Source organism: Hylobates moloch, unplaced genomic scaffold (assembly GCF_009828535.3).
Source record: "Hylobates moloch isolate HMO894 unplaced genomic scaffold, HMol_V3 SCAFFOLD_3, whole genome shotgun sequence".
Lineage (NCBI taxonomy): Eukaryota > Metazoa > Chordata > Mammalia > Primates > Hylobatidae > Hylobates > Hylobates moloch.
In genome coordinates this window covers 144799693-144826065 of record NW_026652278.1, presented here as the reverse complement: position 1 = coordinate 144826065, position 26373 = coordinate 144799693, and the positions used below count along the sequence as shown (strand labels likewise).

The window sequence follows — 26373 nt, the reverse complement described above, 5'->3', positions numbered from 1 at the left end:
AAGGCAATTGGATGGAGAGTCAGCCCTGGATGAAAGGGCTCTTCCTATGGCAGCATAGCAATCTGATTTTATAAGCATTTATAAAACTTTCGGAGCGGGAGCACCTAACATTTTCTAGCAGGAAAGGGGTAGAAAGTAATTGTACAGATCTATTATTGCTAGGTTAGGATATAGAAAGACATGGTAATGTCTTTTTTAACATACTATCTATACTGGTTTATTTTAGTGAACATAAAAATACTCATAAGGATTTTTTTGAAATCACTGGGAACTATAGCTGTTCCAAGATTATTACCTCATAAGATTTCAAGATCCTTATTCATGAATTTTCCTACGGTAAGGCATACCAAAAACTTAACCCTTTAGAAAAGGAACTATTTTTTTTTCCACTACTTGATGATTATCATCGTATTAAGCTTTTTTCCTAGGGAGCCACAAGTGTGTTACTCTACTTTTTATCAATAAAATTATTGATACATATTTCCCTGGACATAGAGGGAAGATACTCTTCATTTCCCCCACTGTCCTAATTCTCAGATATACCCAGACAAATCCTGAAAGGATGAAGCTACCACCCATGTTGGAAGCCTCAGTTCATATCACCCAAAAATCTGTACCTTCTAAATCTACAAAGCTGTCTGCCTTCACCATTTCTTCCTGCAATGAACAGAAAACAGAAATAGGTTTTAGAGAGAGACTACCCAACTCTTGTCCACATTTTCCTCCCTTCCCTGAATCAATCAGATCCACCAAGGCTCACCACTGATATTTGAGATTGTTTTATAGATAGAGCAAACCAAATGTGCAATTATTTAGATTCATAAATTAAATTTAGGGCAAATTATTCACTTTTAAAAGAGAGCTTTCCCTTAAGAAAAAAAAAAAACTGGCTGGGGGGATGATCACAAAGAATCCTGGTATAAGTGAAATATGATTTAACTTGCAAAGAGTTTTTTTCAGTTAATACATAGCAACTCTGGCATGATAATCAAGGGCTTCAAGATGTGAGCTTCGTTTGTGGCTTTGTGACATACCAATTGTTGTGTCAAGCAAATAATGTTTTCTAAGTCTCCATGTTTTCATATGCAAAGTGGGGGTGATAATATCTATCTCAAGCACTTGTTAGGAAAGATCATTGGAAAGCATTTTATAAAAATCTAAGTTCTACAGCAGACATACTCAATCCTTGTTGTATTAAAGAATCAATCACTTGACAAGCTCTTTAAAAATACTGCTGTCCAGATCCCAACCCGGATAAACTAAACTCCAGTCCTTGGTGGTGGGCCCATGTGTCAATGCGCTTTTAAATCTTCCCAGGTGATTCTAATCTATGTTTAGGGCTGAGAACTATTGCTCTAGTGGTTCTTAATGTTAGCTGCCGATTGGAGTTACCTAGCATGTGGCCTGGAGATGGAAACTGTTACAAGCTGCTGAGGCCTACCTATAGCTGAGCCTGAAACCACTGGTCACAGTTGGCTTGTCTAGGCACTGCAGTCCTAAGAAGCACTTGAAGGCTATCTGAAGAATTCCTTTGTCCAGTTGGCACTGAGTGCTACAATTTGAGGGAAATTCAGAGAATTTTAAATTATTTCATTTAAAAAAGAAAAATCAAACAAATAAATGAAAAAAAAATACCCACAAGGTTCTCTTAGATACCATCAACAGGAAATATTTTCCAAACTCCAGCTGTTTGGAAATATGCCACATTCTTATTTCTTTATACTGTTGTTTTCAATAGAATCAAAGCTAGAGATTCCATGGATTTTGGCATTGTGTCTTTGTTCTACGGCCTCTACTATGGAGTAATGGGGAGAGACTTTGCCGAGATCTGCTCAGACTACATGGCTTCCACTATAGGGGTAAGTGTTGCTTTCATTTTCTGAAACCATTTATGACACATAGAGAAATGGTCTCTTCTTACATGTCTGCATCCATTTTCAGAAATAAAACAGTCTTTCTCCATATACTGATTATCGTTTCCTTTGGAACTATTTTGGTTCACCTAGCCCAGTTGCTCCCTGGATTCTCCTTGCATCAAAAAATTGTCTTTGTTAATTAATTGGAAAATACATGTCTTATATAGAATCCTTGTGGAATAAGGCATCTTTTAAAATAAAATATGCAAATTATTTGTGTTATTGTATCTAGCATACTCCAATTGCCAACATTTAAGGATTAGTAAAACATTAACAATAACTAAAACCTGTTAGCTCTGTCCAAAACCCTGCCTAATGCAAATAAAAACTATATTTGATGCTGCATAAAACAGTTCAGAATCAACAGTGCCTCTGGGTAATACTTATTATAAATACCAGTCACATTATATAGCATCTGAAGAAGTAGAAGATATAAAAAGTGTGCTAGATGTATTCTGGTTCTATACTGTTACCTAACTGTTAATCTCTAACAGTTGTTTTTCTTTTCTTTTTTTGAACTCTTTTAAGATTAAAATCCAGAATGGACATACTTTCTAGTTAGATGTATTCCTGATTCAGATATCAGGGGCATTTATCTATGTCTGACTCTTGCATATCTCTTAAAAACTTACAGACTAAAGGCTCTAGGGATGACTTAGTAGTTTCAAGAATTCCACATCTCTGTCGTCTACATGTGTCTCCTGGTACACAGCCAGATGTGAAGTAGACAAACCAGTGTAAAGCAAAGACATGGAAACAACCCATCAATGATAGACTGGATAAAGAAAGTGTGGTACATATACACCATGGAATACTATGCAGCCATAAAAAGGAATGAGATCATGTCCTTTGCAGGGACATGGATGGAGCTGGAAGCCATTATCTTCAGCAGACTAACACAGGAACAGAAAACCCAACACTGCCTGTTCTCACTTGTACATGGGAGCTGAACTATGAGAACACATGGACACAGAGAGGGGAACAACACACACTGGGGCCTGTCAGGGGAGAGGGAGGGAGAGCATCAGGAAAAATAGCTAATGCATGTGGGTCTTAATACCTAGCTGATGGGTTGATAGGTACAGCAAACCACCATGGCACATGTTTACCTATGCAACAAACCTGCACGTGTATCCTGGAATTTTAAATTAAATTTAATTTTTTTAAAAAAAGAAAAAAACAGTGTAAGTAGCAAGAAAAGGGTGAACTTCTGGACTGTTCCCTCCATTTCTGGAGCAGGACCTAAGTGGCTATGGCCTTGACTTCCTCCTCACCGCATTCGTCCTTCCCCTCCACCATACGCTCTATCTTACTCTTTTCCTAAAGCCTGCAGCCCAGATTCTGTGGTGAAATGCTGGAACAATACAACTGCCTTTCTTATAAGGTTTAATGTGAGCACAGGAAGGAGCATTTTTATTCCCAGTTTCTCCAAGAGAAAACAGAAGTTATACCCCTTGGAAAATTCCCAAAGCCTCTTGTGTTTATGGACAGAAAAGAAATATTAGAATTATATGTGGCTGTTCTCAAGTGGATCAGGAAGAAGAGACTTTACCTGGCAAGACAACCAAGTCTTTAAGCACCAGCTTTTGGGAGACTTCTCACCTGATCCAACCCAACCAGTTCTTAACATCTTGTCATCTTGTCTGTTTATTCCAGCTACCAAATCTATAAAAACCACTGCCTCAAGCCATTGGTACAGCCACCAGTGACTTGGATTAATGAGGGGGGTGTGTGTGTGTCCACAGACACTTGTGCATGCACATGTGCTTGTGACTGAGGTAAGGAGATACAATCTCCATTCCCCTATCAGTGCCTAAGCCCCACACCAGAGCAAGTAAATCAGAATCTCTGGGAGTAGAGCCAGTGCATCTGCTTCCAAAAAAAAAAAAAAAAACAAAAACCAACCAAATAAAAAAAACTCCTTAGGAAAAGTAATGAGCTATTAAACCATCCAAAACCATGGAGTGAATCTTAAATGCATGTTGCTGAGTGAGAGAAGCCAGTCTGAAAAGGCTCCATCCTGTATGACTGCATTTATATGACATTTTAGAAAAGGTGCAACTATAGAGTTGCTAAACAGATCTGTGGTTGCCAAGGCTTTAGGGAAGGAGCGTGGTTGAATAGGTGAAGCACAGGAAATTTAGAGTGGTGAAACTCTTCTGTGTGATACGATAATGGTGGATACATAACACTATACATTTCTCAAAATCCATAGAAAGTGTGAACCTTAAATTTATGCAAATTTTAAAAATAATTTAGGAAGTCAGAGAATCCAAGGATAGAATTCAGATCATGCCAAAAGAATCTAACCATATTACAAATGTATGAAATAACCTCATTGAAAGGGGTGGGAACAAAGGTGCTGACCTAAGTAACTTTGAAATGAATGGAGATCATAAGACTAAAAACAAAAGAAACTGTGTCCTAAGCACTGTACTCTAGTTGATAAAGTTGTTGCTGTCAAGTCTATGGGTTAACAATTTTGATACCACCATACATGTATTCTGTAATTGTAATTGTCTAGCTTAATATAGATATACATGGATAGATATAGAAATATTTACAGATATGTGTGTGTGTGTCTGTGTGTGTGTGTGTGTGTGTTAGTATATACAGATGAATTCCTTGTTCTGTCAGCTAAGAGGTCCTAGGGGCAATGAATATACATAGTGTCCAGATCTTGTTTTCTAATATCATTCTACAATAAAAGGAACTGGGGCTTGTTGAAGAAGTGGCTGATTACAGGTCAGGGCAAAGAATACACAATATAAGCCTGGAGCATCTCATAGTGACCAAAAGCAAGAAAATGCTAAAAAACAAAACAAAAGAACTCCACAGTGATTGGGGATATGTCAAAGAGACACGGGAGCCAACTGAAAGAGCTCCCAATGGCCAAAGCTGGAATTTGAGCAACAAAATAGTAATAGTAGTAGTATTGAGTTATAACCCAAAGCATAAAATAAATATCCATGGGTCCACGTTGATATCAATAAATGATTGAATAAATAAATAAGTGGAAGAGAATAGTCAAATCTGTGCAAAAGAATTCCACATAATTTATATAAATTCTCCTCCCTTAACGAGGTTGTGATGATTAAATTTTAGAGTCAATTTGCCTAGGCTATGATACCCACTTGTTTGGTAAAATCACTAGTCTACATGTTGATGCAAAGGTATTTTGCAGATATGATTAATATCTATAATCAATTGACTTTACGTGAAGGAGATTACCCTTAATATTCCACATAGACCTCAGCCAATCAGTCGAAGGCCTTAATAGCAAAAACTGAGGCTTCCTAGAGAAAAAGGAGTTCTGCCTCAAGACTGCAACATCAATCTTGCCAGAGTTTCCAGCCTGCTGGCCTGCCAACCTGCTCTGCAAATTTCTGACTTGCCCACAAATGTGTGGGCCAATTCCTTATAATCAATCTAATAATAATATAGGGAAACTAGATATGTGGTATATAGCCAATCTCTGTCATATTTTTGTATCTTTTCTTTAAATCTAAAACTATTATAAAATAATTTTCTTTGGAAAAAAAAAAGCTTCCTAGGGATTCTAATATGCTGCCAGTGTTGAGAACCACTCCTTATCCACAGTACGGGAAGATGCAGATATCCCAAGGTAAAGTTCTAAATGCATTGCCTTCCAATGGTGATTCCTCAGCATGCACCCAATAAAAACATGGGGATTTAAATGACAGAGAGATGCCTCGGTTTACTCCAGAGATCTGAATCAGAATCTCCAGGACAATAAAGGGAAGGGCCAATCTATGGATTAAACTCAAAGGCTTCCTCTGAAAGTTCCTCTTAACTCCAGCCCTGGATAAAAATGATTCCTGTGAAAGGATTCCTCAATGTGAAGGTTAGATGAGAGGTTATAATTGGCAATGTGCTTTGGGTCCATTTGGAATTCAATGAGTTTTTGCCTGGAAACCTTAACCCCTCTGTAGCATTCTTCTTACAGGAAACGGTGTCTCACATTCTAAACTATCTTAGAAGCAGTGGAGATTCTTTTAATCATGGCACAATCAATCCCTGCAACTCCCTCCGGTTCAACGATTTCCTCACCTCCGATACTGGATTACAGGTCCCTTTTTTGTATTTTTAGTAGAGACAGGGGGTTTCACCCCATTGGCCACGCTGGTCTCAAACTCCTGACCTTGTGATCCACTTGCCTCAGCCTCCCAAAGTGCTGGGATTACAGGCATGAGCCACCGTGCCCGGCCGCAGTGGAGATTCTATGTGCCAAGGGCTGCCTGTCCCAGTGCCTGGCAGTGGCTTCCTGCATTCAGAGAGTGGCATGTGCTCTCCTTTCCGACTGTGCTCTGTCCATTTCCTCTGATAGTTCTACAGTGTCAGCGGGTTGCCTACAAGGAGCTTATCAGACAATATCTGTGCAGTCTGTGGGCAGAAGATCATTGTGGAGCTTGATGAAGAAGGGCTCATTGAAAACACCTACCAGCTTTCCTGTAATCATGTGTATCCTTTTCAAAGGAAATTGTTTGGCCTTCATCAAGCCTCCTTCTTTCTTCCTTCTCCTCCTTCTGTCCTCATCTCCTCCATCTTGCTTACCTTCCATGCCCAAACCCCAGTCCTTTATCCTCCAGCCCAGTCTTTTTTTTTTGAGTCTTCCTGTTTGTCCCTGCTTAATAATGAACTGCTAATTAAGGTGAACCTCCTCCTCCAGTAATTTCCTTTTTAAAGAAGACTCTTAATGCCACATAGACAGGAAGGCAGTATCTGAGCAGGGTGCTAGCAGGGGAAATTGGTTGAAGTCATAAGCGAGCAGATAGCCAAGAAAGATCAGGGAAAGAAGGGGTTTGGAGGTGAGAAAAAGAGTGAAGTATCAGGTGCACAGGGGAACTTAAGACTATCCAAGTGGAGCCCCAGGTCTGAATCTTAGCAAACCAAGAAATACAAAGAGTGCTTTGCCTAGAAATAATCCTAGGAACCTACCTGTGGCAACAGTAGTCTTGGGAGCAGCCAAGGGAGGAACCCAAGCCTTCTTCTCAGCTTCAGTCTTTAGAAGAAGATACAGCCACAGGCAAGACACCTTGGATTACAAAAGCAGGGACCAAAATTTGGACATTTGTTCTTGGACCATGGGCTCCTCTACCAATGGGTTCTATCCCAAATAGCTATCCATTGGCTGAGGGATCTTCATATGATAGGTACCAGACAGCCTGAGCCTGGAAACCAGCATTCTATGGGAACTCCAGTAACCATTAAGAAAAGCCTCAATGTGCTGAAAAATGCTGGCATCGAGACCCCTGAACAAATCAACCTGTGTTGCCTGAACATGTATGGATACTACTTTTGCTATGGATACCAAAGTTAGGCTTAGGTTGGCCAATCATCAGTATTTTAATTCTTCCTAAATACAAAAAAGGGTATTATTTATCTTTATTTTATAGTACAGTATCAATTTAATAATGTCATCGCTATGTACCCAGTTAGTTCAAAGCTCTGGCATTATGAGATGGTTAAACCATCTGTCTTTTGCCTAAAGCCCACTTAATTTAGTCAGTCATACCTCGGTGTCCAGTACCTATGATTCAATTCTGTTTAATCTGGACAGTTTCCACTTATTCAATCCTGAGAGTAAAACCGGGACCAAATGCATCTCAAAAGTAATAGGAGCCTTTACTCCAACACATAAGCCTTAAAATCTTAAGGGAAAAAACACAAAGATACCCCATATGGATTTCTGTAGTGGTTTTTTCAGTGTGATACCTTTCCCAAAATACTCATTCTTTGTAGCAATTTTCCAAGTCTGGCCCTAGTTTTAAATATGATTTATTTTTCAAATGTTGGAACAGAGCCCCTTCTGCCATTTGCAAATGGAAATATTTTCTCTCTCCACCTTTAAAAGCCCTTAGGGATTGTTGTACATGTGTGCATATATAATCTAAAATGTAGTCACCTTTAAATTTGCTTTTCAGGGAGTATTATTAATGGCCCATTTTAGCATGAGTCATATTACTGAGAAATGGGCAAATATGAGTCATATTAACAAGGATGGGTTATCTGAGTCTTGCTCTGCAGCAGTTCTCCAGTGTGGAAGTTTTTCAGCATTGAGATTTTGAAAATGAAAAAGAGCATTAGAGAGAATGTGGACATTTCAGTGCTGGCTCAATGGCCCCTGAATTCTATACCTTTGTGGAAGATGGGGCTGTATTCCAGCCCTTTTGAATGAAAGGCTGTTGGAGTTTTGGCTCAAAATCTTTGTTATAATATACCACTTTATTTTAAAACATATTGCAAAAATGACCCCAATTCCAAGAACATAAAATAATGGAAACTCCTGGTTACATTGAAATGTAATACTGAGGAGTTATATACATGGCCTTGACTTGCTACACCTCCAAGCTCCTCCATTTGTTAGGGAGGGAACTTCTACATCGTTGCTGTTCACCTGGGTGTGTAACAGGCCAGTCAAAAGATCATGTGATCTTGGCCTAGAAAGTCACACTGGGAGCAGCGATTGTAGAAATAAACAAATCAATAGGATGGATTTCATTATAGTTCATTTTTCCCAAATCCATAGTATCAGGGAACATGGAAATATATATTTCCAAAAATAATCAGTTTTGAAAGAGTCATTCAAATGTTCATTCAATACATATTTCTTAGGCATGGCTTACGATGCTGAGGACACTGAAATGAATGAGACGTAGTCCTACAGGTAACACATGGTCTAGGAGAAACATGTAAGTACCAAAAGTCATGTTACACTAGAGTAAGTCTCTGGTGCTGTGAGAACACATAGGGTTCACTCTCAAGTTTGGGGACAAAGGGTCAGACTTTCTGGACCAGGAGACGTATACTAATGGATCTATAAATGCCTAGAGTTTGAGAAGTTTAGTAGGTATATATTCTATTAAAAATAATTGGCTCCTTATCAGTACTTTTAAAATACAAGAAAAAAAATATGAAGTTAATGGAAATATTTGTAACTTTATAACCGCAAATAATTTTAACTTGTCTAAGGGCCTAAGATAAGTCTGATTACATGAAGCTAATGAATAATGCACAAAAAGTAGAACAGAGAAATGCTACAGTAAATGCATGAGAAATGCACAATAACAAGGTGGGGAAATATAACAATACACTTATGGAAGACATCACTGTAAAGGAAAAAAAAAAAAGGACTCACATTCTTTATCTAATCTAATTCTTACCAGAATCAAGTGAGGCAAGAAGGCCAAGAAGCTAAGTAAATTCCTCAGGGTCATAAAGCGAATGCAGCTGTGACTCCAGGCTCACTGTCATTGTCAGGTCCCTTACAGAACCTCCCGAAAAAAGCGACGTGCCTCATCAAGTCATGACTCCACCACTAGACCCCGAAGATGGGACCATTCCATGCCATCATGAACCAGACATTGCCGTTTCATATCTAGAAGCCTCCCTAACAAGATGCTTCAGCTTTCATGAATTCTGCATCCGAGGTTGGTGTATCGTTGGGAAAAAGCAGACTTGCCCTTACTGCAAAGAGAAGGTTGATTTGAAGAGGATGATCAGTAATCCATATCCTTTAAAACAAAAAGGTTATAAGAGATTATCTTGAATGTTTCTCGGGATATATTCTTCAATGAAAACTTTCAGTGTTTTTGTATAGTTCCAGCAGAAAATTTTGTGTTTTCCCTAATCACCTATTTCAAAATGACTTATGGTCTCTTTTCTCCTCTGTGCCTATAATACTATTCTGGTTAGAAAATTAAATGCCAGAAAACATTCCACTCTTTATGTTCTATGTTTTCCACATTAAGGGCTGTAGTGGAAATGTGATGAGACATTGCAAAAAATAGGTAAAATATATGGAAGAATATTCAGGATGGATGGATGGATGGATGGATGAATAAATGGGGGAATTAGATGGGTGGGTGGATAGGTGCATAAATAGAAAAATTGGAATTGAAATTTTAAAAGCTGAAATGTGAGCTAGAGTACAGAAAACTATTTTTAAAATATGTTAGGGTGTACCAAATTTTATTATTCCCAGAAATGAGTAGGTATTTCCCCGTCTGGATTTTGGCTTTTTAAATTCCATGCCATGCATCATCTCTTCTTAGGCCAAACACTAGTGATAACAATATTGAAAAGAAATAAAGATCTACAGAGTTGGTCAGCTTCTGGCAGCAGCTGAGATTTGTATAGACATCAGAGATGTGCAACAGAATAAACTCAAGTCACATTAAGGTCACAGGAAGGTAATGGCCCCCATCCGGAACTAACTAGAAAGACTTTGTCTTCAATCTCACTATCTCAAGACCATAGTATATCTCATTCAGGCAGTGGGGCGGGAATGGAATTAAAACATATCCTCCCTTAAGCAGAAGAGCCCTGAGAGGTTGGCATCAACCTGCCAAGTACCATCTCTTCTCTAAGAGACAGCCTTTCTGTACTTTCTAAGTAACAGTCACCTAAATTTTACAATGCTAAAGGAATCACCTTTCTTGCTTTCTGCTCCCCTGTTCCTCACCAACCCTATACGTATGGTTTAACAATGGCTACTGGCAACAATGCCCTCATCTCTGGGCATTGCAGATCAGGGAGGGATTCAAGGAGGGCACCAGAGAAGGAGGCAACATCAGTGGATCTTTGGGTCTCAAGGCTCATACCATTGCAAGAGACCACCCTCTGCAGTGCCCATTCCATCCACAGACCTGGCCTTTCTCGGTGAGTCAGTGCCACTCAAGCCCAACTCAAGGCTAAAAGTGTGTGATGATCCTTCCACCTTCCTGTTCATCCACTGTCCCGGAATTCCTCTTCTAAAATGAAGATACCAAGTCCAGAACAGTTTTTGGTTATTAACCTATAAAACCTCAACGCATAAATCTTTGTTATAAAATTGGTGATAATATGATCATAAACGTCACCTCAAGTGATACTTTAACAAAGGGCAATTCATTTCTTTATGTAGTCTTGAGAAAATAAACTGTTGAATAAAACATGTACTACTCTTTTATTGAGACTCAATATAAGAAAAATCTACATGTGAAAAAGCTGTCATTTTGCTTGTAAAATTGTTGTCAGAGACACTATGCATTCATTAAGCTCCCTAGCACAGTTTATCAAAGACAGCAGAAAAAGTCTCTCTTATCTGATGAACCAGTGTTATTCTTTGTAATATACAATGGGTTCATTCTGATGTATGACTACAGCAAAGCCCAGAGCTGTTTTTGCTCATTTAGAGCAGTTTCCACTATCCTTGGTTTTCCAGTATAGTCATTCCCCTCTTCTTCCTTCTTTTACCATATACCCTTGCCTTTGATTCTTGTTTTCTAGTTTGGGATTTTATTGTAAAGAGCTTCAATTTATTTTCAGAAATTGGGTGTGGTGTAAGTAACAATGATAACCGTAATGCTATAAAACTCACATAAGGGGCTTTTAACTGAGCACACAGAATTAACAAGAAAGGAAATACCCATTCATTACATTGTTTATTACATTTGCAAATGACATTTATGAATATTTCTGCTACTTGGCTGTATATAGAACAACCTCCTTAACTGAGATTTAGCTGGGAGCGCACACATTTTCTGTATGGACAAATCCTGGATTGGCTTCGTTACTTGGTGGCCTGGCAACCTGTGGTGATAGGAATAGTTCAAGGCATTAACTATTCACTAGGGCTGGAATAGGACAGCAGACCCTAGAAGCAACATACTGCATGGTTGAAATCCTTGGTTCAACACTTAATATTAATTTTTTTTAATTTTAGAGATGATCCCAAGTGTTTAGAAAACTAAGTAAACTTTGTTGTCAAGTAATTTGTCCATGTGGAAAGAATTTAAAGAGAAGCTGAACAATGGAATAAACAAATAAAGCATGTTTTTTCATCTTTCCCATTAATCTGTTTCTTAACTCATGCATATGTCACATTTGTTACACTGCACTGTGGACATTCTACTTCCAGTTTGACTGATAACAATATCTGTAAAGTGTTTCAGAGGTTTGCAAAGTACTTCTCACATACAACATTTAGCCATAGCTAATACTTTCACGTCAGTTCAACATCTTTAAAGTAGGTGGAGTTGTTAAGTAATCTATGGTTAAGGACATTGTGCTTGTCTTCTGCTCTATGTGCTTCTTACCATGTGACAGCTTCTGCACCACAGAGCTCTTCTGTAGAAAGTGGGTTACTCCCAAAACAGCATGGTACTGGTACCAAAACAGAGATATAGACCAATGGAACAGAACAGAGCCCTCAGAAATAATGCCGCATATCTGCAACTATCTGATCTTTGACAAACCTGACAAAAACAAGCAATGGGGAAAGGATTCCCTATTTAATAAATGGTGCTGGGAAAACTGGCTAGCCATATGTAGAAAGCTGAAACTAGATCCCTCCCTTACACCTTATACAAAAATTAATTCAAGATGGATTAAAGACTTACATGTTAGACCTAAAACCATAAAAACCCTAGAAGAAAACCTAGGCAATACCATTCAGGACATAGGCATGGGCAAGGACTTCATGTCTAAAACACCAAAAGCAATGGCAACAAAAGCCAAAATGGACAAATGGGATCTAATTAAACTAAAGAGCTGCTGCACAGCAAAAGAAACTACCATCAGAGTGAACAGGCAACCTACAGAATGGGAGAAAATTTTTGCAACCTACTCATCTGACAAAGGGCTAATATCCAAAATCTACAATGAACTCAAACAAATTTACAAGAAAAAAACAAACAACCCCATCAAAAAGTGGACGAAGGATATGAACAGACACTTTTCAAAAGACATTTATGCAGCCAAAAAACACATGAAAAAATGCTCATCATCACTGGCCATCAGAGAAATGCAAATCAAAACCACAATGAGATACCATCTCACACCAGTTAGAATGGCGATCATTAAAAAGTCAGGAAACAACAGGTGCTGGAGAGGATGTGGAGAAATAGGAACACTTTGACACTGTTGGTGGGACTGTAAACTAGTTCAACCATTGTGGAAGTTGGTGTGGCAATTCCTCAGGGATCTAGAACTAGAAATACCATTTGACCCAGCCATCCCATTACTGGGTATATACCCAAAGGATTATAAATCATGCTGCTATAAAGACATACGCACATGTATGTTTATTGCAGCACTATTCACAATAGCAAAGACTTGGAACCAACCCAAATGTCCAACAATGATAGACTGGGTTAAGAAAATGTGGCACATATACACCATGGAATACTATGCAGCCATAAAAAAGGATGAGTTCATGTCCTTTGTAGGGACATGGATGAAACTGGAAACCATCATTCTCAGTAAACTATCGCAAGGACAAAAAACCAAACACCGCATGTTCTCACTCATAGATGGGAATTGAACAATGAGAACACATGGACACAGGAAGGGGAACATCACACTCTGGGGACAGTTGTGGGGTGGGGGAAGGGGGGAGGGATAGCATTAGGAGATATACCTAATGCTAAATGACGAGTTAATGGGTGCAGCACACCAACATGGCACATGTATACATATATAACAACCCTGCACGTTGTGCACATGTATCCTAAAACTTAAAGTATAATAATAATAATAAAAATGAAAAAACAAAAAGAACAAGATCATATCCTTTGCAGGAACACAAATGGAGCTGGAGGCCATTATCCTTAGCAAGCTAATACAGGAACAGAAAACCAAATAATGCAAGTTCTCAGTTTTAACTGGGAGCTAAACAATGAAAACACATGGACCCAAAGAGAAAAACAACAGACACTGGATCCTACTTGTGGGTGGAAGGTGGGAGGAGGGAGGATTAGAAAAAAATAACTATGGGTACTAGGCTTAGTACCTGAATGACAAAATAATCTGTACAACAAACCCCCATGACACAAGTTTACTTATGCATGAAACCTGCACACGTACCCCTGAACCTAAAATAAACGTTTAAAAAATAAAAAAGGAAGATTAAAGATATTCATGATACACTAAAAAAAAAAAAAAAGTGGGTTACTCCCACAGCCTCTGGCAGCAGGCGCCACACCTTCTCAATGGGCCACAGGTACTTTGGGTTTCCTGGAGCTGCCAAAAGTATTCAAACCACTGCAACAGCTGTACTAAAGCAAGAAGAATCACTTTTGTTCCACTCTGCGTGTGCGTGCACACACACACATGCACAGTCATTCCATTGTGGCACTCTGCTTTTATTTTCTTCATAGCACTTATCAATACCTGAAATCCTATCATAAATTTATTGTCTTCTCCTCCATGAAGACAAGGAATTTTATCTGTTTTGTTCCCTACCATATCCCCTGCACTTTGAGCACTGCCTAGCACATAATAGGCACTGAAAAAATATTTTTTGAAAGAGTAAATTAATCTGGCAGAAGAGAACAAAATAACTGAATAGAGAAGACCAGTCAGAAAGAATTAATCCATGAATGATATGTTAGACTCTCAAAATTAATTTAAATTACTGGTCCTTTTTTAAACAGCCAAGACTGTATACATCAACACCAGACATCTACTCTGCAATACTTGAAGCCATTACACTTGTATGAAGTAGAAAGGAAATACAATGATTATTTTCCTTGTTGAGATACTGGCACTATACGTAATGCTATTCAAAGGTCCATCATTAAGATAATTCACACTACAATTTCTAACTGTTGAGAACTTTCCTCTTTCAAACTGCCCAATGCTTCAGTATTATTGAAATAGGTCAGGGTCCATGGTCTCGTTGTCTAAGGTGTTATTTGAACTTATTGTGTCATGACTGAGAAAATGAAGGAGCATGGACGCAAAGGGTGAGGTTGGAGCAAAAGTTTAATAAGTGAAAGAAGAAAGCTCTCCACAGTGGAGAGGAGTGCCCAAGTGGGGTGCCATTTTACAGTTGAATGCAAAAGCTTTTGTAAGAAACTCCTCTCATCTCTGTAGCTGTTTGAGTAACTTCTCTTATTTGAAAACCTGTCTGCACAACTCCACCTATCTATACAGCTGTGAGATATCTCTAGGTAAGCACAAAGCATAGCTTTTTTCTTGTATGAATAACTGTGGGTTTGTTTTAGGTAAGCCCCCTCTGTTTCCAGTGCAATCTCCCATGGAGCCCCCCGTGTTCATATCTGAAAAAGGGAGAAAACATTTTCCTGGGAGCCTGCTAATCACACAAAGAACTAAAGGCTTCTCTGCTGGACCTTGCCTGCTTATCTGTGCAGGTGCAGCCTGAGTTTTCCCCAGGCTGCTCTATTTTTGCCTGTAGCTGTGATTTTTCAAGCAGGCTGCTTCTCTGAAGACTAGCCTTAGCTGTCTACCCAACTGATTTTTCATTTTCTCCTCTCTCATTATGGTTGATTCAGCATCCAGATTATAGAATTTTTAATTCCTTATTTCTCTACTCTGAAAACATTCCAATAATTCAATACTTACTATATAGTAGGCATGTTCAAGGGGTAGGGAGATAAAACAAGATTCTTGAGCTTATAGTCTATTGACAAATAAAAGACTTCACATTTGGATAAAGCACTAACAAAAATTAGTTTTTCTCCTGTTAAACAAAAAAAGAACCCTTAAACTGATCTCTAGTTTAGTTCCCACTTATCTTTTATGTATAGCCACAATGGTAGCTTTTAGAACCATTTAGAACTCTGGGCAAATAAGCCAGTATTTATCTGAATGGGATTCACAATGACCCTCAGAGTTCAGGAATGTCAGATAATCACTAAACAGCCTCAGAAAAAAATGAAGATGCCATTTTCTTTATAAAGTTTAAGTATTTACAATCTAATCCGAATTTTGTAAAGTAGTGTGTATATATACACTGAAAAAAGATTGGAGAGTATTATGGCTAATACTAGGTGTCAACTTGATGGGATTGAAAGCTGCCTGGATAGCTGGTAAAGTATTGTTTCTGGTGTGTCTGTGAGGGTGTTGCCGGAGGGGATTAACATTTGAGTCAGTGGACTCGGAGAGGAAGATCCACCTTTAATGTGAATAGGCACCACATCACCTCAGGTGATCCTCCCACCTCAGCCTCCCAAAGTGCTGGGATTACAGGCATGAGCCACCACGCCCGTCCTAAAGATTATTTTTTAAAGATTATTTTAAATCTATCAATTAACTATGAAGCTATTTCAGTTGATATTTTAATTTCTTGAAATTAAACATAGATCAAGTCAATGTTAAATCTACCTTGTTCTCGTAATTAACATGGTGCTTAATGTAGGAAACAGAGAAGTAAAGCAGAAAGTCCATTACTGTGTTTGGTGTCTGTGGAATCTCCTCAAGTTTCCTTCTTCTAAACTTGTTTTTTGTTTGTTTTGTTTTGTTTTGTTTTGTTTTTTTGAGACAGTGTCTTGCTCTGTCACCCAGGCTGGAGTGCAGTGGTGCAATCACAGCTCACTGCAGCCTGGACCTCCTGGGCTCAGGTGATCCTCCCACCTCAGTCTCCCGAGTAGCTAGGACCAGAGGCACATGCCACCATGCCCTGCTAATATTTTATATTTTTTGGTAAGAGACAGGGTTTTGCCATGTTGCCCAGGCTGGTCTCCAACTCCTGGGCTCAAGCAATCCTCCTGTCTCAGCCTCCCAAAGTGCTGGGATTATGCCGGGCCTGATTTTTTTTTTAAGGCTGGCTACTGTTTCCTCCATAACATTCTTCTGGGAGGTCGTGTGAAACAGCAGCAGCCCTATGCGAGTTCCCCAAGGAAAAGCTTGTTCTGCACTTAATGAGCATATATTTCTTTGTGGTATTTTTCTGCAAACAGCAGGATCCCTTATATCCCTGCTAGTATCCATAACAGAAAAATATCCATTTACAAGCCATAATATATAAGGGACTGAAGTCTCTTCTTGGAAAATAATAATAGCTAACATCTACTACAGACATCACCCTCACCCCACAAACGAACCCATAGTGCCCATTCTCTTAGGCGTGGTACTCTTGCCCTCCACACCCCTCCAGAGAAAATGGGAATCAAGGAGCTTAGGCTCATGGTTTACTTACATTCCTACATTTCATACTGTCAGCATCTTAGGATATAGAGATCATCATCCCTATTTTAAAGACAGAAAAACTTTTTGGGTCATGTCAAGTGACTTGCCAAAGATTACATGTCTACTAACCCAGGTCTTTCTGACTCCAGTGCCCAATTAACCACATACACCTAGTTCTGGTTGAGAATTGAGCAGGGGTCAAAGAAGGCTCACTTCCTTTCACATGGTTCCCAGCTTAAGAAGAAGGTCACATAGAATCAGCAAATAGCTCTTACCAAACAAAGTTGCATCAAAATTTAATGTGTGGTATTATTATACCTAGATTGCAAAATTAACATAGGTAGTAGTATCTACCTTTAAATTATTGTGTATCAAACTATTTTTGAGTCATGAGGAACCTCTAGGTATATATTTGCTTAAAAATCTATTTAACTCACATGTACTTTTTAAAATATTCAGAAGGGGAAAAAAGGCAGGCTTTTTTAGAATTAAAAACAAGACTTTTCAAAGGAAAAAGCAACAAGATGCAGGAGATATAGACTAAAAAACAGGAACTGAGAGTCAGAGTGATTGGACAATAACTAGAACTCAAAAGGTAGTTAGAGGCTGAGGAAGACCAGAGTCCGGATGTGGGAAGTGTCTTTCAAATTCTCCTAAACTGAGTATTTATTTTGTTAAATTACAGAAATACATAATTTACTGTACCTTGCACTGTGTACTCACTCTCTGAAGTAACTATGGCTGGAGAAACCTATCAAATAGCCAGAAAGACAGATCCAGATCACATGAAAATACACCCTAGTCTAGGTATTTCTCATCCTGTAAAGTTTAATCAGAAATACACAGCACTTTTTTTTAGGAATAGCAACAAGTTTGGGGGAGTGCCCCAAATACTTTGCCTTGTTGCTCTTGAGATCAGTTGCACAGAGAAGTGACAGCTAGATGGGATAGAGAATGCCTTTTGTGGCCACACAGGAGTCTCTTAGCAGGAAGAAAGAATGACACAGTCATTGAGAATCTTAAGTTCATTTGTGCTGTTTCCTAATGAACTAAGCCAGTTGCTACAGATTACAGTTGGCCCTCTATATCCATGGGTTCTGCATCCATGAAGTCAACCAACTGTGGATCAAAAGTATGTTTTAAAAATTTTGAAAATAAAAAGCAACAATACAATAATAATATAAATAAAAAGACAGTACAACTATTTACATATATTTACATTGTATTGGGTATCATAAGTAATCTAGAGATGATTTAAAGTATACAGGAGAATGTACACAGGTTATATGCAAATACTATGCCACTCTTATAAGGGACTTGATCATCTATGAATTTTGATATCCATAAGGATCCTGCAACCAATTCCCTTGGATACCAAGGGACTATATTCAGATATCAATAATAGACTTATGATCATGGTTATCTCATAGAAAAAAGAAAAACCAAAAACCAATTTTTAAATCTGGCATATGTTTATAAAACAGCACCCTAGACAAAATTTGAAGTTTTGTAGTTTTAGTAAGTAAGTCCTCAAATGATGGTACATCCATGTAGTTTTTATATAATTATGTCTGAATGAACTTAACTACAACTAGTGACGTAAAGATCCCAACTAGACAAAGACTGGCCTTAAATATGGGAACCTAGGACTTTATCGCAGCTCTCAGATTTACCCAAAACCCTTCCCGCTGAGCCTCATCCATGGGCCACTCCAGGTAGGTCTTGGTGTTCATTATCTTCCGCAGCTTGCAGAATCGCTGGGGAATGGCTTTTTTCTCAATGGGCTCCAGAAGAACGAGAATGGCAGCATCATTGTTCTCATCAAAAAGACGGAAATGGGAGAAGTCCAGTTCATACTTGCACCACTCACTCTTCACAAAGTTTTCAGAAAGCACAAAGACAGTTTTGTGGCTCTTTTCAATGGAGTCAATGATATTGTCAATGATCCACTTGCCAGGAATGAAGTCCCGCTTATGAAGACACAGCCTGAAGGGGGGATTGAAGTTCTCCAGCTCCTGGACCATAAGGTTCTCCACCCAGTAGGCATCCTGCTCACTGTAAGAAACAAATGCATCATAGCAGATGTCCCTGCTGGGAGCTTTCCTGGGCTTCCTTTTGGCCTGGAGCCAGGCCCACATCATTTTAATGTACCACAGGCCGTGGAAATGGTGGCACAGGACCGCCGTGAGCAGGATCAGCAGGAACAGAGCACAGCATATACCAGACACCAGTGCTGTCCTGTGACATTCTGACACTGAGAGGCGGACGTCCTGAACCCGCTGGCCGCGCACATGGGATGGAGAGTCACACAGGTAATTTGCTGGCCAGTCAATCAGGACTTTGGCCAGTGCTTGCTGCTCCTGAGTGAAGGAGAGGAATTCACAGGAGCAAATGAAGTTATTGCCACCAGCTTCCAAAGTCTTCAGTGTGTGAAATGAGTCAAGTTGCTCCTTAGAAAACGTAGTTATTGTATTCCTACTGATTTTCAATACTAGTAACGTGGGTAAGAGGGAGGCATCTGGTAGAGTCATCAACTTATTTCTGGAAATATAAAGTTCTTTGAGTTGCAGCAAATTCAAAGAAAATAAATTGAGGTTGTTGTTGCTAACATCTAAAATTTCCAGTGTCTTGGGAATGCAGCCTGTTACACTGTGTATTCCTGTGCTGGATAAGTTCAAATATTTCATCTTTTCTGGCCACTGACAAGTTTCAGGCATAGAATGAAAACTATTCTTACTGATATCAAGGTTAGTCAAGTTTTTCAGAGTAAGCAAAGTCTCTCCGGTTTTTTCCAATGATGCCAAATGATTTTGCCTTAAAATTAAAGTTTGTAGAGAGGGCCAGCCATCCTCACAGGCTGAATTTTTCAAGTATTCTTCAACCATCAAATTTTCACTGAGATCCAAGTATTCTAATGATTTTAAATGTCGTGAAAGTGAACAAGGAACCAGAAAAACTTTACTGTTTTCTACTGTGATTCTTTTAACTCTTTCTGTGAGTGAATATAAAGTTCTCAGATCATAAAATAAGTAAAACCTTGGAATATGCAGCCTCCGGATTGTTAACGTTTCCACTTTACCTGGATCTATAACTCTGTCATTATCAGATGCTCTAAAATTACCAACTCCATTAAGGGTACAGTCATCAAACTCTAATTCTAACAATCCAGAAATCTGACTCAAAAGTTTCAAGATCTGAAACAAACTTTCATCAGTGATTTTCACATTTCTAAATGTAAACTTTTTAATCAATGAATTTGTTTCACCAGTGGATAGTTCTGAAAAATGGAAAGTGTCCAAATCAGTATCTCGCAGTTCCAAACATTCCACGGAACTTGTAACATCTACAAAAATCTCCAGCAGTAAAATATGCTGCTTCATATGAAGGATCAGATGACTTACGTTCTGAATTGACTTCAAACTTTTTGGCTCATAGCTCTGTAGATCTGAAGCATCAATCTCAAGTTCCTCAAGGAAGGTAAGTCCAGCAAAATCTTTTCTTTGAATCTTAGTGAAGGTGTCCATATTTCCTACTCTCAGGATTCGCAATTTTGTGAGATGAGAAAAAAGAGATGTTTCCCCGAGGCTTTTGTAAGGATTTCCCAGTAAGTTTAAGAATGTCAAAGAAGAAAGGGGCTTGAACCAGGAAGATGATAAATTGGATAAGTAATTATAGGATAAGTCTAAATGTTCAAGACTGCCCAGGGAAGAAAAAGAATCTTCCTCTATTGTGTTAATTCCATTGGCTGTCAGCACCAGAGCCTGGAGGTTCACACACCTCTGTAGGTCACTGTTGCTAATGTAGGTGATCCTGTTGTTGGACAGGTCAAGGCTTTTTACAGCTTCTGTGAGCCCTGAGGGAATGGAGTTTAAAGATCCTGAGCTGCCCTTGCAGCTGCCATTGCGGTCACAAGACAGAGAAGCCTGATGGGAGGATTCCTCCTTGGAGAGGCTGATGATGACCCCCAAGACCCACACCATCCACAAAGTGTGTGGCATTGTCCAGTGATTCAACCTACAAATAAAAGAGGTTCAAATAAGTCATTGTGTTTGACAGCATATCATAATTCTAATTCTTGAGAAATGTTTTCTAGGCATAACACACACACACACACACACACACAGAGAGAGAGAGAGAGAGAAACAGATGAATGGAACGAATGAATGGGGATAAAAAAATGAATTCCCTGATACATTCAGCAATGCTAACACAGATATACAACCACTATACAGTACTTAAAAGCACAACCATCTGGAAATATAGAGCAAGACTCAATAACATGGATTGGAAGAGTGAGTAAATCAATGAATGGAGGAATGAGCAATCAAGCCTTTTAAGAAATGGGCTAAGCTTAACCATATGGATTTACAATCACCTTTTTCTGCACTTCAAACTTTCTTAACATTTAAGCATTTCTTTTCTCCGCTTCAATGCCCCCCCGCCCCCAGCCTTGATTCATAGGGATCTCACAGAACCAAACTATAGCTCTCATTCACTGGATGAAACTCCAGTAGTAGCATGCTTTGGGACCAAAAGAAAAAAGTTGCATGTTCATCAACCTGCCTCGCACCTATCACCAGCAGGCAGGAGGGGTGTTGGAAACTCCAGGCAGACCAAGGTGGTTTGGTGGATTGAAGGAGACTCACACCATCAGAACCCTGTCTTCCTGCCTAGAAGTAAATGCAAAAAGCAGTGTTTAAGTCTGGATGGGCTGTTCAGATTAATGTGGGGGAAATAAAACTATCTGCACCACAACTGCTAGTTTACTTGTAACCATAAACCCAACAACTTTCTCTTTGCCCACCTTCTGGGCCCCATATCATTCTTTGGCTCTATTCAGCTACCCCATTCCTTGCATCTGTATGCCTTTGTCTGTATTTTCTCAGTGTGCTAACTATACAAAAAATTTTTTAAAAAATTTATCCCCAAGAACAAAACTTTTTATGAGTTAGGTGGGAATTGAACAATGAGAACTCATGGACACAGGAAGGGGAATATCACACTCCGGGGACTGTTGTGGGGTGGGGGGAGGGGGGAGGGACAGCATTAGGAGATATACCTAATGCTAAATGACGAGTTAATGGGTGCAGCAAAACAACATGGCACATGGATACATATGTAACAAACCTGCACATTGTGCACATGTACCCTAAAACCTAAAGTATAATAAAAAAAAAAACTTTTTATGAGTAAAACTAATTGCCCACATTCACAGAATCTGAGAGATTATAAAGGCCTGAGCTGTACAATTTATGGCCACAAAGAATTAAAACGTAAACATGCTTAGTTTGGGAATTTAAATGCTGTTGGAGCCAGAATTTTTATGTTTGCACCAAAACCACTGCTTTGCATTCCCTCCTCTTTTTTTTGTTTTAAATAAATGGATCATACCATGCATATTTATTCTGGATTTTCTTTTTTTTCCTTAGCTTTATTAAGGCATAATTGGTATACAAAGAAACCGTACATAATCAATGAACACAATTTGTATACATTATGTATACACACACATGTATACACTCATGGTATCACTGCAATCCAGGAAGTAAACATATTCATCATCTCCAAAAGCTTCTGCCACTCTGTGGTTGCCTTTTCACTTTCATAATGGAATCTTTTTGTCTTAGTCCATTAGTGCTTCTATAACAAAATACCAGAGACCAGGTAATTTATAAAGAACAGAAATGTATTTACTATAGCTCTGGAGGCTGGGAAGTCTAAGATCAAGGCACGTGCACTTGTGTCTGGTGAGGGATTCTCTCTCCTTCCAAGATGGTGCCTTGTTGCTGTGTCCTCACATGGGAGAACACAAGAGGGCAAGGGGGCACTACCTGCCATCCCAAGGCCTTTTATAAGGATGCTAATCCCATACCTGAGGAAAGAGCCCTCGTGACTTAGTCACTTCCCACAGGTCACACCTCTTAATACTTAGTTTTAGGATTGGTACTGTTACAATGGGGATTAAGTTTCAATATGAATATTGGAGGAGACACCGCTATTCAAACTATAGTACTTTTGATGAACAGATGTTCTTATATTTTATATATTTTAATAGTGAGTTTTCTAGCCTATTTTTAAAATATTTCCTGTATTTTCATAAAGATATTCTGTTATTTTCTAAAATCTTTATTGCTTTGCCTTTCACTTTTAGACCTACAATCTACCTGGGGTTGATATTTCAGGTAGCAGAAGGATTCACTTTTTTCCCATATGGATGTTCAATTAACTTGTTTTTTACAGATCATCTTGGGGAAATAATCAACAATATTTTCTTTGTCAATAGGCACATGCCCATATAGGGGTAGATCTTGTTTCAGTGCTATTCTGATCCAATGTTCATTTGTCTATCCCTATACCAGCAACACACTATATTAAATGTATAATATATCTCAATATCTAGGTGATAGATGTATTTCAAATGTGTATCTCAATATCTAGGAGATATACACTTAATAGAGTTCCTTATTCTTCTTCAAATATGTTCTTCTTCCTCCTTTTTCTTCTTCAAATATGTGTTGGTTATTTTTGCCCCTTTGAATATTATTATAAATGGCAGAATCAGCTTGTCAGTTTCAAAAAAACAAAGTCCACTGAGATTTTAATTGGCAATGTATTGAATCTACAGAACAATTTGGGAACTATTCACATCATTACAGTATTGAATCTTCCAATCCATGAGCACGACAGATCTCTCCATTTATTTAGGTCTTCTTTAACTTAACACAATAGTATTTTATGGTTTTTGCTTAAAGTTCTTAAGCATATTTTGTGAGATTTATTCCTATTCGATACTTTAAAAACATTTAAAATAGTTTTACATATTTATATATGTGATATGGTTTGGATGTTTGTCCTCTCCAAATCTCATGTTGAAATGTGATCCCCAGTGTTGAAGGTAGGACCTGGTGGAAAGTGTTTGGGTTATGAAGGTGTATCCCTCATGAATGGCTTGGTGTGCTCCTCATGGTAATAAATTAGTTTTCACTCTGTTCACAGGATTTCAGGTTGTTTAAAAAGAGTCTGGGACCTCCCCCTTCACTCTTGCTCCCTCCCTCTCACTCCCTCTCTCACTATATGACATGCCAGCTCCCCCTTCTTCCACCATGAGTAAAGGCTTCCTAAGGTCAAGCAGATGCTAGTGCCATGCTTGTACAGCCTGCAGAACCATGAGCCAAATAAACCTCTTTTCTTTATAAATTACCCAGCCTCAGGTATTCCCTTATAGCAATGCAGAACAATCTAACACAATATGGCATATACATATATGTAGAAATTCAACTAAATTTTGTATACTGACCATGCATTGAGCAACCTTGCTAAATTAACTTAGTAATTCTAATAGTTTGTGGATTCTTCTCATTTTCTGTATCCCCAATCATCCTCAAGACATAATGATGGTTTTCTTCTTTCCAACTTTTATACCCTTATTTCATTTTCTTTATAACAGATTCCTTTATGCAAGTGCAGTAGGATGTATTAGCTATTATACACAGTGTCCCCTATCACACCCCCTTGCCCCACTACGAACCAAAAGATAGTTCAAGGCAATCCTGTTATTTAAAGAAACTTTAGCAAGAGAATTTAGAGAACTTCACTGGGCAACTACAGCCTTTCCAGTAGAGTCAGCTGTAGTAGCTAATGTTTGAAAGGGATTTCTAATCATAACCTCATTTACATTTATTCCAAGCCAGGGAAGGAGCATTTGAACAAAAGATGCCCATTTAGAGGGATTCGCAGCTGCTAGAAAGTTCCTTTTTATACCATAGTGCAAATTAAGAAGTATAGAACAATGTCAAATTTCCAGTTGGTTATGGAGTGACAGTGGTACTGCTAGAATCCCTAATCCACACTGACTTCTTATTTCCTACTGATTGGGACATAGAGTTGCCTGTGTCTATGATTGACAGTTAAATCCTTCACAGATAAAAATATATGCTAGAGGGGCACAAGAGACAGTTCCCTGTGGGACACTGTGTGCTACAGGGGTCATCAACGGGGAAGCAATAATAGTATTTATCTAAGGCTCCACTATTAATTATCATCAATGGAGGCTACCAACAATTAGAGAATTAGGGTTATGAATTCGTCTACAAACTATCTAATTATCTCTCCTTTTGGTTTTCTTATTCAGTTTCTGGAATAATTTAACTGTAAAGCCTCTCCTATATGTTTTGTCTACTGTTAGCTTTAAACACGAAATCTGAATATGTGATTCAAAAAGCCTAACCCTATAGAAAGACCAGATGTGCAATTTGAACAGGTAGTCACACTCGGAATATCAGTGAAATCTGTTATAGGGTGAATTAGGAGATCTTTAAAAGCATATTAGTGTTTGGTTCAACATGACATATCCAGCACTTACTTAAGTTTCCTGCAGATTCCCAATGAGGCAACTGAATGCAATCCATCTGTAAATGTTCAAATAGTCCAGTGGATGGTGGAAATGTACCAACTGAGATTTTTATTATCTTATAAAAATTGTGGATTTGACAAACCAAACATTGATTATAAGCCATTTTAGCAATTTTAGAACAGTCATAACACCAATATTTTTTCATAATTTCATGTTATCTATTCTGTGATGAGTCATAGAGTGCAGAACTTTTAATAATGGCAGCTATATGGACTCAGAAAGGACCAGATAGCTGTCTGATCCATGAGGCCACATTTAACACTACATTTATATCCTTTTAAATATCAGTTTTGTTTCTCCAATTCAGGTGCAAGATGCTGTTCATTTAAATAGGTTATCATAGATAATTTGATTCAGATGAATATTATAGTGTTCTTTCAAATTGCATATCTTAACAATTTCAGTGCTGGCTGACTTAGCATGAAAATCTGCCAAAGCATTTCCCTGGTATTCAATTAATTCTTATTCTGCTTGATGTTGGGTTGGCAGTTTTATGAACCAATCCATTTCTTTGCTAGAGTTCTGGAATTTCTTACCCAGTCCAGTAATATGATCTTAAAGTTATCAGAAACCTATACTTGTCAGAGGCCTTTCCACGAATCTTTTAAAAGAACACTTTATGATTTTTGTTTGGTTGTTTGTTTGTCTATAGGTCCACACACTTTATATAATTGTTTTTCATAGTGTTCCGGAAAGTACCAGAGTAAAAGAAGTGACTCTTTGTAGATGACAAAGCTTAAAATGGACTTGGTTAAAGATATGATGAGAGTTCACAATAATGCAATTGATAAGGAAATTGCATTACTTCTGCAACATATAATATTTAATGATAATTAGAATTTTGGCTGACAGTATTATACCATGACTATCTGGTTTCTAAGAATTTCATATAATTTCTGAAGCACACATTAATAACATACCCATAAATATGACTTAAAGAAAGTTCAGCATCACTTATAATTTAACAGTGCTTCCTATGCAATATAACATATCAAATAAGCCTAATTAATTTAATATCTCTCTTTTTTTATCAGGAGAAAAAACAATTTCTTTTCAGATATTCCAGAAGCCCATCTAGAAGCTTCCAAAGTTTGTTCAACGTCAAAAGGT

The 26373-nt window shown here is 38.3% G+C and overlaps 2 protein-coding genes across 2 annotated transcripts in view; one reads left to right on the top strand and one right to left on the bottom strand.

Moving 5' to 3' along the window:
* RNF175 (ring finger protein 175) overlaps positions 1-11888 on the top strand; it is a 49797-nt gene extending 37909 nt beyond the window's left edge. The window contains exons 6-9 of the mRNA XM_032148492.2: positions 1739-1859; positions 6265-6398; positions 9345-9446; positions 11443-11888. Of these exons, the coding sequence (XP_032004383.1) occupies positions 1739-1859; positions 6265-6398; positions 9345-9446; positions 11443-11563 (478 nt within the window). The 3' untranslated portion in view covers positions 11564-11888. The remainder of the gene's footprint in view (positions 1-1738; positions 1860-6264; positions 6399-9344; positions 9447-11442) is intronic.
* A 5599-nt stretch (positions 11889-17487) lies between these two features.
* Positions 17488-21023, bottom strand: TLR2 (toll like receptor 2). The gene has a single exon (XM_032148486.2). The coding sequence runs from the start codon at positions 20846-20848 to the stop codon at positions 18494-18496; it is 2355 nt and encodes a 784-aa protein (XP_032004377.1). The 5' UTR covers positions 20849-21023; the 3' UTR covers positions 17488-18493.
* Between the last annotated feature and the right edge of the window lie 5350 nt (positions 21024-26373).

What these genes read in the sequence shown, in the direction of transcription:
- TLR2 (XM_032148486.2), bottom strand. Translation starts at nt 20,848, where the DNA reads ATGCCACACACTTTGTGGATGGTGTGGGTCTTGGGGGTCATCATCAGC.